This window comes from Labeo rohita, chromosome 23 (assembly GCF_022985175.1).
Source record: "Labeo rohita strain BAU-BD-2019 chromosome 23, IGBB_LRoh.1.0, whole genome shotgun sequence".
NCBI lineage: Eukaryota > Metazoa > Chordata > Actinopteri > Cypriniformes > Cyprinidae > Labeo > Labeo rohita.
Window position 1 is genome coordinate 11825117 of NC_066891.1, and position 15538 is coordinate 11840654.

At 35.7% G+C, this 15538-nt stretch overlaps 1 protein-coding gene across 3 annotated transcripts in view; it reads right to left on the reverse strand.

Moving 5' to 3' along the window:
• The window catches only part of dvl1a (dishevelled segment polarity protein 1a), a 45940-nt gene extending 32390 nt beyond the window's left edge, over window positions 1–13550 (reverse strand). For 2 of the 3 annotated variants that reach the window (XM_051096043.1, XM_051096042.1), the window contains exon 1: window positions 13113–13550. In XM_051096043.1, coding sequence (XP_050952000.1) covers window positions 13113–13282 — 170 coding nt within the window. In that variant the 5' untranslated portion in view covers window positions 13283–13550. The remainder of the gene's footprint in view (window positions 1–13112) is intronic. The other variant, XM_051096041.1, reaches the window with a different exon arrangement.
• Window positions 13551–15538: the final 1988 nt, after the last annotated feature.

Consider the following 15538-nt stretch of genomic DNA (forward strand, 5'->3'; position numbering starts at 1 on the left):
CTAAAACTGCTGTTGCTGGACTGATAAAGTGGCTTAGTATAAATGTAGATCTAATGTTTCTCTAAGTGTGTGAGCGTTTATGAGTACTAAGGGGCTGCACGTATATATACATTCAAGTGTGGCCACATTTATATGTGTGAAAGGTACAGCAAGGGTGTCAGGGCACAGGAGGTTATTAATAGAGTGAGTGAGTGTGTTAGCAGAGTGTCCATCCCAGGCTGTAAATTCCCAACATAAATACCACACAGTTACCCTTTAACCCTCCCAGTCGAGTTCAGCAGTCACACACCTGCTGGTCTTCTGTCACTGAGCACAGGCCTAGTCCATACACACACATACAAACCACATGAGACTGGCAAGATCCCTTAAGGATCCATATGCAGCCTGACAAAATAGGATTACTTGGGATGTACAATATATCCGTGTACAATATGTGACCCTGGACCACAAAACCAGTCTTAAGTAGCACAGGTATATTTGTAGCAATAGCCAACATTACATTGTATGGGTCAAAATGATCAATTTTTCTTTTATGCCAAAAATCATGTTCAATGAAGATACTTTGTAAATTTCCTACCTTAAATACATCAAACCCTAATTTTTGATTAGTAATACGCATTGCTAAGAACTTCATTTGGATGATTTTAAAGACAATTTTTTCAATATTTAGATTTTTTTTGTATTCTCAGATTCCAGATTTTCAAATAGTTGTATCTCGGCCAAATACTGTCCTATCCTAACAAACTATGCATCCAAAAATTGACCCTCATGACTGGTTTTGTAGTCCAGGGTCCCATATATCATTCAACAGATAGACTACAGTACATTGGTAGCATTGCATTTGTTTGATTTACTAAAAAGGATAAGTTATAAGAGTCATTTGATAGATTTAAGACTCTATCTACACTGGCCACACTGTATGATATTGATTCACTAAAAAGAGCCAGATCATATGAGTAATTCGATCAAGAATCAGATTTCAGTGGTCATGCTGCATTTGTTTGATTTGTTGAAAAGAACCGGTTTATTAGACTAATTTGTTCAGGAGTCATGCTACACTGATTTCCCTGTATTTGTTTGATTCACTAAAAAGAACTGGTTCATCAAAGTAGTTGTTCGGAAATCTTACTATACTAGTTGTGCTGTATGTTTCTGATTCACTTCACTGAACATGCAAAGAAGATTAAACACCCTTAACAAAAAAGGTAAAACAGCGATATAGGGCGATTTTGAAGTTGAGGGAGAATATGAGATGGAACTTTTCGACATACTCTAACTGTCATAAGCCGGAAAAAAACAGAGTTCAGGCAGAGCAAAACAAGATGAGCGTTTGACATTAAAAAGTATACATATTGTATTATTTTTATGAAACTAACCGATCGTTTCGCTACATAAGACCCTTCTTCGTCATCTGGGATTGTTTATTACTATTCATTTTGGAAGTTCAAACTTGCAGGCACCATTGAAGTCCACTATACGGAGAAAAATGCTGAAATGTTTTCCTCAAAAAACATAATTTTTTTATGACTGAAGAAAGAAAGACATGAACATCTTGGATGACAAGGGTGTAGAGTAAATTATCTGTAAATTTTTGTTCTGGAAGTAGACTTCTCCTTTAAAGGGGTCATCAGATGCCCATTTTCCACAAGTTGATATGATTCTTTAGGGTCTTAATGAAAAGTCTCTAATATACTTTGGTTAAAAATTCTCAATGGTAGTGTAAAACAACACCCTTTTTACCTTGCCAAAATCAGCTCTGCAAAAATCATCTCATTCTGGTCGAGGCTGCTTTAAATGCAAATGAGCTCTGCTCGCCCTGCCCCTCTCTTCTCTCTGTGGAGTTACGAGCATGTTTACTTTAGCCACGTTTAGCTGTTAAACTTGCTAACTAGCACATTATTAGGAAAGGTGATCACAAAGATTCATAAAAAACCCTTATGCTCACTTCTGCTGTAAGTGAAGCTGGATCACGAATGATTCGCGTGAACAAAGACGGATATATGTAGATCAGGAGACGCATTCCCTTCACAAACAACGTAATCCACTGCATCTTTAGCGGCTCAGATGTCAGGAGTAAATGATGACCACTACGTTCATTATTACATCCAGCAACACAACACCTCAATCGCTCAATTTTTGTCTAACTTACATCCCTGCTCCAGCATCAAAACATGGAGGTTGGACTGTTACAGCTGATCTGAGGTAAGACACTCATGTCAATCAACTATCGTGGGAGCGGCCTCTGTGGGTGTGACGCCACAACGACAGGCATCTGAAAATGGCTCGATTTGAAAAAGGGAATATTATTTTTACAGATTCATTAAAAACCACTGCATGGATTGTTTATCATTATAGGGTAGATTTGTACATACACTGACAACACACATTAATGTTCAAACTACATGTAAAAGTGAACTTAGCATCTGATGACCCCTTTAAAAGAGCTGGTTCCTAAAATAACAACAACAAAAAAAAGGTACATAAGAGCCATTTTGCTCATTAATCAGACGATACTAGTCACGGTGTATTTGGTACATTAAAAATAACCATTACATTAGTCATTTGTTCAAGAATCGGACCACACTGGTCGACACTACCAGTCAAAGGTTTTTGAACAGTAAGGTTTTTAATGTTTTTTTAACCATTTTTACCATTTAAAATAACTGTTTTCTATTTGAATATATTTTAAAATATAATTTATTCCTGTGATTTCAACGCTGATTTTTTTAGCATCATTACTCCAGTCTTCAGTGTCACATGATCCTTCTGAAATCATTGTAATATGCTGATTTGCTGTTCAAGAAACATTTTTATTATTATTATCAATATTTAATACAGTTAAGTACATTTTTTTTAGGACTCTTTGATGAATAAAAATTCCAAATACCAGTATTTATCTGAAATAAAAAGCTTTTGTAACATTATACACCATACCATTCAAAAGCTTGGAGTTTTCAACATAATAGTAATAGTAATTGTTTTTTAAACAGAAAATATATTTTTAGAATAGATACTATATTTAGAATATTAGAATGATTTCTGAAGGATCATGTGAATGGAGAAATAAATTACATTTTAAAATATATTCAAATATAAACCAAATTACTTAGACCAAATAAATGCAGGCTTGGTGAGCAGAAGAGACTTGGGAATCATGCTGCAAGAAATCCTGAAAACCATTTGATTCCGGCTTTTTTTTTTTTCTCAGTTTCCAACCCAGTTTTTTAGAAAGATCACAGAGCTTAGCATCTGCAATCAAAACTGACAGAACAACATGAACCGAAACATCTCTCAAATTCTTCAAATACCAAACAACAAATATGTCAACAATTCCCTCATAGGAGAAACATCTGAAAAAGGTTTCACAGTTCAGATTTAAGGTATGAGTGCATGTTGCAGATTATGATATGAAGAGTGTCTTCAGATAATGTTAACCACAGTCTTATTTTAATCCTAAATTGAACACAGCCACTCTAAAAACCCATTAGAAGCTCCTGAGGGAACACATGGCAAATTAGCCCTATGGGTTTGCATACAAACTCCACTCTGCTTTTTGTCATGTACTAGCTTGTGCTTTTCTAACATTTTCAAACCTTTTTTAACTTGTTATGTTACTGGCTACTTATGTTATGGCAACCGCTCGTGTTGCAGAATTCCTCCAGATCCCTACTGGATTAAAGCATCTGCTAAATGAATAAATGAGGAATAGATGTAACATCAGTAATCATATTTCGACCACAAACATAAAAATCAATATTGTGCAGTGCTAAAATGTGTTGATGGAGCATTATGACTTGAGAAATTCCATCAGCCTCTCGTAATTATATCGTCTTCCTTTCTGCTCCTCCAGAACTTCCAGGTCACATCACCCACACGGCTCTGAGACCAAGGAGGTGAGTAGAGCGGGAGCATGTGGTTGCTAATAACATGGTCTTTTGGAAAGAGTCACAAAACAAGGAGAGCTGTTGCAGTTTGTTCAAGCGTCCTGAACCCAGCACAGGAAACAGGGGTGTAACTCTAGTCATGGGTAGGAAGTGTTTGTGTCCTCTCAAGAGGTCTTTACAATATACAGCAACATACAGCGAGGAGTGTGGGGGTAGCCATAAGGAAGTGTGGTTTGTCCAAACTCATGAGGAAAGGTAACGCCTTCGGTTACACTAGAGTATAAATCTGTTCTTCTGGGTAATTATGTCAGCTTTAAGCTTAAACACTTCTTACAACTATTTAAACTACTATCTGAACTTAATTCAACAATTACTTCTCTTCCGTGTCAGTCTTTGACACGCATTCATTAGAGTCAAAAAGTATTCTTGTATCTTCATAAAATTACAATTGAACCACTGATGTCACATGGACTATTTTAACAATGTCCTTACTACCTTTGTGGGCCTTTAACATGTCAGTTGTGTTGCTGTCTATGCAAGGTCTGAAAGCTACCTAATATATTAAAATCAATAAACAGCTGTGCTCATAAGTGTACATACCCCTTGCAAAATACGCAAATATGTTAATAATTTTAACAAAATAAGAGAGATTGTGAAACTTGCATGTTATTCTTTATTTAGTACTGACCTGAATAAGCTATTTCACGTAACAGATGTTTATATATACTCCACAAGAAGAAAAAAATAACTGAATTTATAAAAATTACCCCATTCAAAAGTCTACATACCCTTGAATCGTAATACTTTCCAACAATGACTGTATAATTTTGAGATCCACATTTTCACACTGAGGACAACTGAGGGACTCATATGCAACTATTATGAGTTGTCCTCAGTATGAAAAGATGGATCTCAAAATCATACAGTCAATGTTGGAAAGGGTTAAAATACACAAAAATGCTGGAAAACCAAAGAATTTGTGGGACCTGAAGGATTTTTCTGAAGAACGGCAGGCAGTTTAACTGTCCAGAACTATCAAGGGACTCTTAAACAACTATCACTAAACAGAAAAACAGTCGTGGATCATTCAGGAAACGACACACAGTATTAAGATTCAAGGGTATGTAGACTTTTGTATAGAGTCATTTTTATAAATTTAGTTATTTTTTCCTCTTGTGGAGAATATGTAAACATCTGTTACGTGAAATATCTTATTCAGGTCAGTACTAAATAAAGAATAACAAGCAATTTTCATGATCTCTCTTATTTTGTTAAAATTATTAACATTTTTGCATATTCTGCAAGGGGTATGTACACTTATGAACCATGCCCATGCCCTTATTCATAAATCTATAGGGCTTTTCTGACTAGCAACCACATGGTCATGATATCATTTATCTGCTTCAGGGATTTCCTGTGATGTGAGACCGTTCCATCTGTGAGCTGCGGCACAGCTCAGCATGATCCTATAACAAATAATGAGGCCCGAGACGAGGGCCAACTCAGTTCGGTTAATTCCTGATAATCAGTTAGTGAATGAGACCATGAGATAGATTATTTCACCTACAAGCTGTTAAGAACAGAGTGCCACTTCCACATCACTTCCAGCCAACCGCATCCCTACACACAACACACGACAGCAGCACTTTAAAAATTAAACACATCTGAAATCTTTCTGTGAAGTCAATAGGGGGCTGATAAAAAATACATCAACTTGGCCTGACACTGAGGAATCCATTACAGAGTAACCATTAGTTAAAACACGAGCGCAGCGTGTACTGAACAAAGGCAGCTTAAAAGCAATGAAATCCATCTGGATCATTATTCCCAGTCTTCATTCATACGCTCCACTGATATCCCGTTAAACACATCAGATTTATTTAAGATTATGTTAGCCAACAATCACACGCAGCAGCAGCAGTGAAATGGAGGTAACTCAGGCACGCATCGGCCCTCAGAGAGATGGTGTTTGGGTGTCTGCCGTTGCTGTCTATCTTCAAAGCCGGTTTACAGGGGCATTAACAGACTGTGGTGGATAATATCAGAAGATATTATCAGAAGCAGCAGAATGCTGTTTATTATTTCGGAGGACACACATGGTGGGGATCTGTGGCAGTAATAGTGGGATTAGCCATGTTTATGTTGGACACTGTAGGGCTAGTTATGATGTGATAATAAGGGGTGTGTCTCTATGCCATCCCAGAGTTCATAGGTTCATCTCATCACTGATCTGTAAATGTAAATGTTGACTAACTCACATTACAGAGGCCCATTTTTGAGACTGTGCTGGTTGAATTTCTTCCTGCTTTATGAATGGTAGAAGAATGAACAATGCAAGGCTGTCTAAAAATAATGTTCGCCGCATTTAGCTGCACACAAAATAAATCAGCTCCCCCTGGGACGCATTTATGGTTCTGAAATGTGTCCAGATCCAAGCTGTGACTCATAGTTTTGTAGTCAGCATACTGAACCTCAAAGTAGGACTGCTTGGTTATGGCAAAAAATCATAATCATGCTTATTTTGATCAATGTTGTAATCACCATTTTGTTTAATGATTAGGAGTGTATATCAAGTGTATTTTGATTTCCATACCACAGAAGAAACTAATACTAGGCTATGTAATGTAACTTTTTAAAGAAAAATCCCTCAAAAAAATCTATTTTTGAGTCTCGTCAGTAATACAACAAAAATAAATAAGATTAAAGCTGCAAGCAGCGGTGAAAGGGCCCTCGCATCCAGGCTCACCGCCACCCGGTGGCTTTAGGAAAACAGCGAACGGTGAGCAATATGCATTTAAAGTGGTAAATACAGGAGGAATATGTCAAAGTCATTTATATGTGCCAAACTTCCTGCTGCCAGCTGGTGGCGCTATGACTATGACTGAATATGTAGGTGTCTTCAAGCCATGACTTTGATCAAACATATGAAGTTTGGTGCAGATTGAACTTGGTATGTTTGAGTTAGTGTAAGACATGACATTTCCTGTTGCCAACAGGTGCCGCTATTATTATAACCGAATATTGGCCTTTAGATGTGTTCTTATCGAACGAGTGAAGTTTGGGGCAGATCAGACATTGTATGGCTGAGTTATAACAACATCCTTTTACATGGTGAAACATCGAAATTTGTCAGGCCGCCACAGACATGCCCTTTAGCGAAAACTCAAGATCTTCGCAATTCAACATTGCAAAGGCCTTTACAGTAGACTAACAAAATATAATGTTGATGTCATTAAATCTCTATGAGGAGTTTGTTAGAGTATAAAACATGCCACTTCCTGTTGCCAGCAGGTGGCGCTATGACTATAACTGAAAATTGGCATGGACATGTGTTCAGGACAGGACTCTTATCAAACATCTTAACTTTGGTGCAAGTTGGACATTGTATGCCTGAATTATAACAACTTTCTGTTTCATGGAAGGTTATCATGCCGCAATGGACACACCCTTTAACGAAAACTCGCAATTTAACGTCACAAAGGGCTTTAGATTACACTGACCAAATTTGGTGTTGATCTGTTTAAATCTCTATGATTAGTTTGTGTACATACAAAGCCTGGCAATGGCAAAACGGCACAAAACTTAGCTAGAAAATTAAAAATAACCGACTTCCTGTTGGGTTTCGGACTTCGTGACGGCAGACTTTTTTGTAGGTATTGGTGTGTTACATGTGTCTACCGAATTTCGTACATGTATGTGAAACAGCTTGAGGGGCACTTCGTTAAAACTTTTTAGGTGGCGCTATCAAGCCATTTTGCCACACCCACTTCTGAAGCCCATATTAGATATAAATTTTCACCACATTTGATGTGTGTGCAAAGTTTCATAAGTTAGAGCATGTTTAGGTCCACAAAAATGCAATTCATTTTGCACTGTAAAAAACAATTTGTTGAGTCAACTTAAAATAATTTGTAACCTGGCTGCCTTAAATTAAGTTCAGTCAACTCAAAAAAAGTTTATTCAACTTGAAATGTTAAATTATACTAAGTGACAAATTAGATACTTGAGTTGAATCAACTTAAAATATTAAGGCAGCTGGGTTACGTATTTATCTGTTAAGTTTAGCAAACACAAATATGTAAGTTGTTACTTAGTACAACTTAACATTTCAAGTTGAATAAACTTATTTTAGTTGACTGAACTTAAAATTTTAAGGCAGCAGGGTAACAAATTATTGTAAACTGACTCAACAAATTGTGTTTTTTATTTTTCACAGTGTGGAGAAAAAGAAGAAACTGAGCAATTCCAATAGGGTCCTCGCACCATTGGTGCTCAGGCCCTAAAAAATGATAAACAATAGGACAAAACAGAGAAATGCTTTAAGTCTGGGCTTTTAAGGAAGGACAAAAACGCCATTTTAAATCAAATAATAGTATTTGTTTTATCTTGATTATTTCATAATCATTCGAATCCAAAAACAAAATTGAAACTAAAATTCAGTTAATTGCACAACATATGTTGTTACTTCACATTTTAGTACAACAAAGTAGCCAAGGAGAACCTAGTAAACTATAGCAGTCTGGCATTGAAGGTCAAGCGTTGTTTGTTCACGCCATCAACTTCACGGTCACCAGGGCCAACTGTGCACTCAGTGCTAGGTGTGACAGGAAAGCAACGCTGTTAGTAAACTATCCTATGTTAACAGGAAAAGCAAGTTTTTTTAGAAGGTTGTGTTAGAACACCAACAAGCGTTGCAGTGCATATGAGTTTAAAAGGGTCTGGTGAATGGCAGCTATGTGGAATTAAAAAGCATTCAAGTTGAAATGAAGAAAAATAACCGCATTTCTATCCAAGACAAACCACTTAATTTCTGTGCCTGTTTCTTTGAGCCTTATCAGATTAAATGAGGCAGTCATTTCTGAACATAAATAATCAAGAGACTACCATTGCAAATCACATTACAGAAACAACGACAATAAAACAGAAAAGCAATATTGTTAGAAACACTTTTTCAGATTTACATTTTTCCATGAACGATAAAAACATTGACAGTCAACAGAACGGTACTGTGTTGTGTATAGGGTTGCAAAATTCTGGGAATTTTCAAGACTGGAAACTTTCCTTGGAAATTAACGGGAATATACAGGAATTAACAGGAATTATTGGGAATAAACTGGGAATTTGCTAAATTGCAGGAACTGGGAATGTAAATGTAGCTGAGAAGAAAAACTTGCAGCACAATCTTGGTTAAAACAACCAGATTTAATGCAATTTTAGTTGAATTTCTACCCTACACATTGTTCAATCACATGCACACAGCACCCTGCTTACTGCCACACACCCTACATGCATTGTGCATTCCTCTATAACATGCACAGATCATTTCTTGAATCCTGCACACAGAATATCAAAATGTTCATTATGTTTAGTGTTCATGTATATTACATAAATATTACAAATACCTTCTGCTAGCCAGTATCAAACAGAAGTACAGAACTGGTTAAAAGTTTGGACAGATTACTATTTTTAATGTTTTTGAACATCTCTTATGATTTCTTATGTTCATCAAGCCTTCATTTATTTTTCAGCATAAATACAGAACAAAACAGTAATACTGTAAAGTATTATTACAATTTAACATTTAAGGTTTTCTGTTTTAATATACTTTAAAATATAATGTATTGCTATGAAAAAGCTGAATTTTCAGCACCATTACTACAGTCTTCACTGTCACATGCGACATGATCCTTCAGAAATCATACTAAAATGCTGATTTATGCTGCTTAATATTTTTTTATTACCTGTGATACTTTTTTTGACAGGATTCTTTAATGAAAAAGAAAAAAGAACAGCATTTTTTTTTTAATATAAATCCTTGTTTAACAGTACAATACTGTTCAAAAGTTCGGGGTCAGTTTGTTTTTTTTCTTTCTTTGAAAAGAAATCAATTCTTTTATTCAACAAGGATGTGCTAAATGAATAAAAAGTAATAGTAAAGTTTTCAGTTTTGAATAAATGATTTTTTTTTAAGTTGAATCCCAGAAGAAAGCACTAGAGATTCCAAAAAAAAATCCAAAGATGTCATTTTTAAAATTTGTATTAGTTTGCATGCATGTCAGCTCATGATCAAACAAAATGCGGAAATTTATAGGTGTTTATGATACAGCTTCTCTAAATTTCCCCAAATTTCCAATTAATTCCCATAAATTTCCAAACTGGAATATTTCCAATATTCCCTGGACGAAGTTTCCATGAAAAGTTGCCCCTTTGCAACCCTAGTTGTGTGCGATCACTAACATATATAGCTACAGTTATCATTCTTGGTCTGAACAGGCCTTTAGTCAGTTCATTTGACTTTTGAGGAATGTAATTTGAGTTGAATAAATAAATAGCTGAACCAGCTGTTTTTGTTATCTTTGTGCACAGAAAGTATTCTCATAGCTTCATAAAATTACAGTTGAACCACTGATGTTTAATGATGTCTCTACTACCTTTCTGGGCCTTGAATATGGTAGCTGTGTTGCTGTCTATGCAAGGTCAGAAATCTCTTGGATTTTATCTAAAATATCTTAATTTTTGTTCTGAAGATGAACAAAGGTCTTACGGGTTTGGAACGACATGACGGTGAGTAATTAAGTACATAATTTTAATTTTTGTGCGTACTAACCCTTTAAAAGAAACTAAAAGAAAAATTGACAATCCCAGTTAGAAGACTGTTTATTATATGCACTATTAAAGATACAGATTATTGATTGATTATGTTGTATTTTCTTAAGTACTGTGAAATGAACAGCTTGTAATTCTGCACTGCTATTCTTATTGCTACTATAATTAAATTAAATAGCATGTAATATAACAGACACTGTTTCTAATGAGCATCATTTCTTTTTAGAATACACTCAGTGTTGTTAGAATATTGCCTACTCAAAACACTAGGTGACCTATTGTGAATGACTATGAATGCTTCTCAAATTTGACTCAATTTCAAAATGAACAGAGAAATAGAAAGCTGAATGGACAGCTGCTTGTTTTATCTGACAGCCTGTTTGCCATTTGGAAATATTAGGCAACTGATCCATTCATGTTGGGTGACATTGACAAATTAGAAAGTGACAGTTCTGCCTGACAGCTGCTGGTTCACAGACTCTCACATCCCCTCAACTAACCTCACTCTATTGCAGGTCATTTTGAAGTGACAGAAAATGACTGAAAATCCGCTATACTGAGTTTGCTGTCTGAACAAATTAGGACCTGTGAGATGTTCAGCGGATTTAAAGATTATGTTTGATGTCTTCTTTTGATCTGGTCAACACTGGTCAGTGCATCTGACCCGTCGGTCTAACATGGAAGCAATTCTGATCAATTTTAATTAACTTAATTGGGAGTGTGTTTGTTTTAGAGTTCTAAAAGGTGCTGTCACCTTTCAAAGAGCAGGCTGACTTTGCCATGTCGTGTTCAGATTTTCTGTTACAATGCATCTGAAGGCCTGGCCTTAACTTCAAAAGCTTCAAATCGAGAAAAACCAGAGCACAAGTCACTGTCAAATGGAGTTACAACACAAGACACTGTATTAGGAAACAACCATGATATATTTGCACCATGTGGACAACTGAAGCATGCCACTGGAGTTGACAAAATTAGCTCTGTTGCAGTGCATGTGTGGTGCTGTGGCAAGCCATTTCACATTTATTCATTAAAACTAACTAGTATTTATTATGTATTTATTAGTAAATATGCCATCTTTTTCACTAATCATTTGACTAATTTCACTCTAAACGCCTGCTGTCTGCAGAGGCTTGTCCAGTCCCCATTTTAAAATTAAATCACTGATGGTGCTCTACCCTTAATGCACAGCACATCTATTTCTATATATCTATAAATCGATAGATTTTTGTCCCATCCATTGCTAAGGTTATGACTGTCATTCACTGTTATTTAGAGAGTGCATAAATATGCAGATGTCATTCCTGAAACTTTGCAGTATATGGTCAAAAACTCAGCAGTGACTTTCTTTCTTTGAATTTGCATTCAAGAAATCAATAGAAATCCTTGTGATTGGCTACACTACTCAACACTGCAAAAACTTTTATTGTTTTCCAGAGTGCAAATGCAAATACGGATTGCCAGACCTTCAAATGAGGGTGCTTTTGCTTTCGTTTCGTGTTGCTTTCACTCTCTAACATTCTGTAGAACCTAGCCTGGACTTGGCTAACCGCTCCAAATTAAAGCGGGGCTGGCATCAGGGATTTCCAGACTAAATTGATACTGATACCTCCCAATGTCGCCCCTGTTGGTACTTATTTCAGTTGTGTAATTCAGTCTATTTAATTAGTCACTAGACTTTTTGAGTCTCTTCAGATATTAGTAGGTGTTATTTTTGCTACTAGTCACTGAACAGTGAGTATCTGAATATTAAAGTAACTTTTTTATTGTTACTGGTAAAAAATGCTATTTTTGTTACTAAATTACATGGTTACCTGCAATTCAGACAGTAATAGAAACCAGTAACTGCTAGAACTGTTACTGAAATTTTAAAAAAAGGACTAAGTTGCAATTTGCTGCCAGTGACAATTTCATAGTCAGGCTACTTGTCACTTGTTAGGGAAAAAATGAGTAAGACTTATATAATAAATACCAGTGACTACTGGAATAAGTACTAGTCCAATAAATATCCAATTCATAGTGAAAATTAAACTTGAAATTGAAAAGGTATTAGTCAGTCCTGGATTACTCACTAGTAACTGGTTTTGTTACACAAAGGTGACCGTGAAAGTTGAGTGATTAACTTGCATTCCATACAGACCTACTATCCACTTACTGACCTCTGTATAGATTCTAGATACATAATAGTCTATTATCTATATTTCAATCGACACGCCCCTTCAAACGTCACAACTCGGCAACTCCTTTATTATCTGGAACTCCGAAAGACTTCGCTTTGTGCTAGAATCGTAATTACGATTTTCGATACTTCTGTTTTGATTTTAAAGGACGGAAATGTTAAAGTGGCTTGCCACAGTGGTGGAGGGCTCTGAGTCGAGCACACGCACCCGCGCAGGAACGCGCACTTTAGAACACGGGTTCAAAGCAGGTGCCAGCAGCAACAATGTAACAATGTGGCAACGTCACAACGAACGTTTAGAACGAAACGTTCTAAACGCTTTCCAGGTTTGACAGCGTCTGTAAGGCATGTGACTGCCATAATGCTGAGTCGATCATGGGTGTGATCGGGTTTGATGAATATTAAGCACACTACAATATAAGAAAATCGTATTTCTCCCTACTTACCCGAAATCCTGATCCATAGATTTGAAAAAGAATTTATAACTGTTGACCGGACGGTTGTTGAGGACATTTTTAAAATCCGCCAACGTGACTTTTTCCGGAGAAACCGTCAGTTTCACTAAATAAGGGGTTTCTTCTTCGTCGATATGGTATATAATTTTGGTCTCCGCCATGAGTAGGCTTATATGGGTAGGACAATCATTGACAGAAGAAGGAGCAAGGGTTGCAGCAGCGCGATACAAAATATATTTGTAGACTATAACTCGTCAAGTGCCATATATGCGCTTTAAGGCGACATTGCTGGTTGCCGGTTTCACGTAGGCAAGCAAAAATCCTGGTCTTGGACGGAGTCAGCGGTTCCAGACATAATCGGAGCTTGCGCGTCTCTATCACGGCGTCAATGTTTCTCTCTGATCGCCAGTAAAACAGGAAGGGACGGTTCACATCCCTACGAGCTGGAGTTCAGGATATTTTACCATTACAGGTTTCTCGTAGAGGTAGGCTGCCCTCTAGCGGTAGACAGTGTCCGCGACAGTCACTCGACTGAACTGCTGTGGCTCCGCTAAGCCAACAGCTGTTCAACACTGGACCTCATATGTCCTTGCGAGGTAAACCTCTGCAAAAATGCTGTGTGTGTGTGTGTGTGTGTGTGTGTGTGTGCGCGTGCGTCTGTGTTTTCAACACAGGTCGAAGACAAAGGCTGGGGTAAACAAATACTATTACAAATATATAAATACATATTATATTAATAAATATATACATATATATTACTATTACAAGTATATTATAAGGGGTTTCAAACATTATATTTCAGAAGTTAAATGCGCTAAAAAAAACACGCTCGCGAACATAATATATAATAACATGCTTGGTCGTTGTCTGTATGGGACTGTACATTGACTAAACAGAGACCTACTGTCATCGACGTTGTAGATTTACATATCACAGATATATCATAAAAGTAATTTGTGACCCTGGATCACAAAACCAGTCATAAGGGTCATTTTTTCAAAATTGAGATTCATGCATCATGTGAAAGCTGGATAAATAAGCTTTTCATTGATGTGTATAGTTTGTTAGGATAGGACATTTTTTGACCGAGATACAGCTATTTAAAAATCAGGAATCTGAGAGTGCAAAAAAATCAAAATATTGAGAAAACTGCCTTTAAAGTTCTTCAAATAATGTTCTTAACTATGTATATGACTAATCAAAAATTCAGTTTTCATACATTTACAGTAGGAATTTTACAAAATATCTTCATGGAACATGATCTTTATTTAATTTCCTAATGATTTTTGCCATAAAAGAAAAATCAATCATTTTGACCCATACAATGTATTTTTGGCTATTGCTACAAATAAACCCCAGCGACTTAAGACTGGTTTTGTGGTCCAGGGTCACATTTGTCTTGCACTAGAGGCACCAAAATCTAAATGTCAAATGTTATTTGTTTGTTTGTTTAGAACAAAACAAATTGTACAAACAGGAATATATAGGCCTATATCCAAACATGTCGAAAATATAGGAAACATACAGAAAATACAGAATATGTACAACATTTGGTCAAAACTATGTTTTGACCCAGCAGTTGGGTTAAATTTTATTCAGAGTAGTTTTATTTAACTTAACCATTTGTTTAAAAAAATACTATATTTCTTGCTTAAAATGAATCCAAAATAGGTTGGAAATTAACATTTATAAATATAGTATGATTAACAACAAAAATAATAATTTACATTTTTAAATTGCTTATTAATAAATGTTCACCTTTTGATTATTGCTGATGCCTCTACTAATTATGTGTATGATTTTTAATTTACAACCTATGTGGGTTCATTTTAAGCCAGACATATATTAATCTTTAAACAATAGTTGAGGTAAATAAAACTACCCAACCCAACAGCTGGGTCAAAACATATTTCCATATTTCACCCAGCAGCTGGGCAGTTTTTAATTAACTGAATTAATGAAATGTAATTGTGTAATTAATTAAAAACGTAATTCATGAAATCAAACACACAAATAGATTTGTCTCACAATCTGATGAGGAACACATCACATCAGCTTAACAGCAACAATGCACCTTAGAACATTACCAAAATAAATTAATAATCAATAATTAATTTTTGTTAAAAATATTATTTATTGATCGATTTTTTTTATAGATAGATAGATAGATAGATTAAAAATGTATTTAATATATATATATAGACAATATGTGAAAATCATATATGAAAATGTCAACGACAGATACATCAGCATGAATCTATATACAGTATGCATTTAGCATTAGCAACTACAATGGAACATTTTATTGCACACGTGACAATATATAGTTTTAATAAATGTGGCAATGCAGCAGTCCTAAATAAAAGAAGGCTTACATAATACAGGGAAAAATTAACACTATTATCATAGTTGTGGCC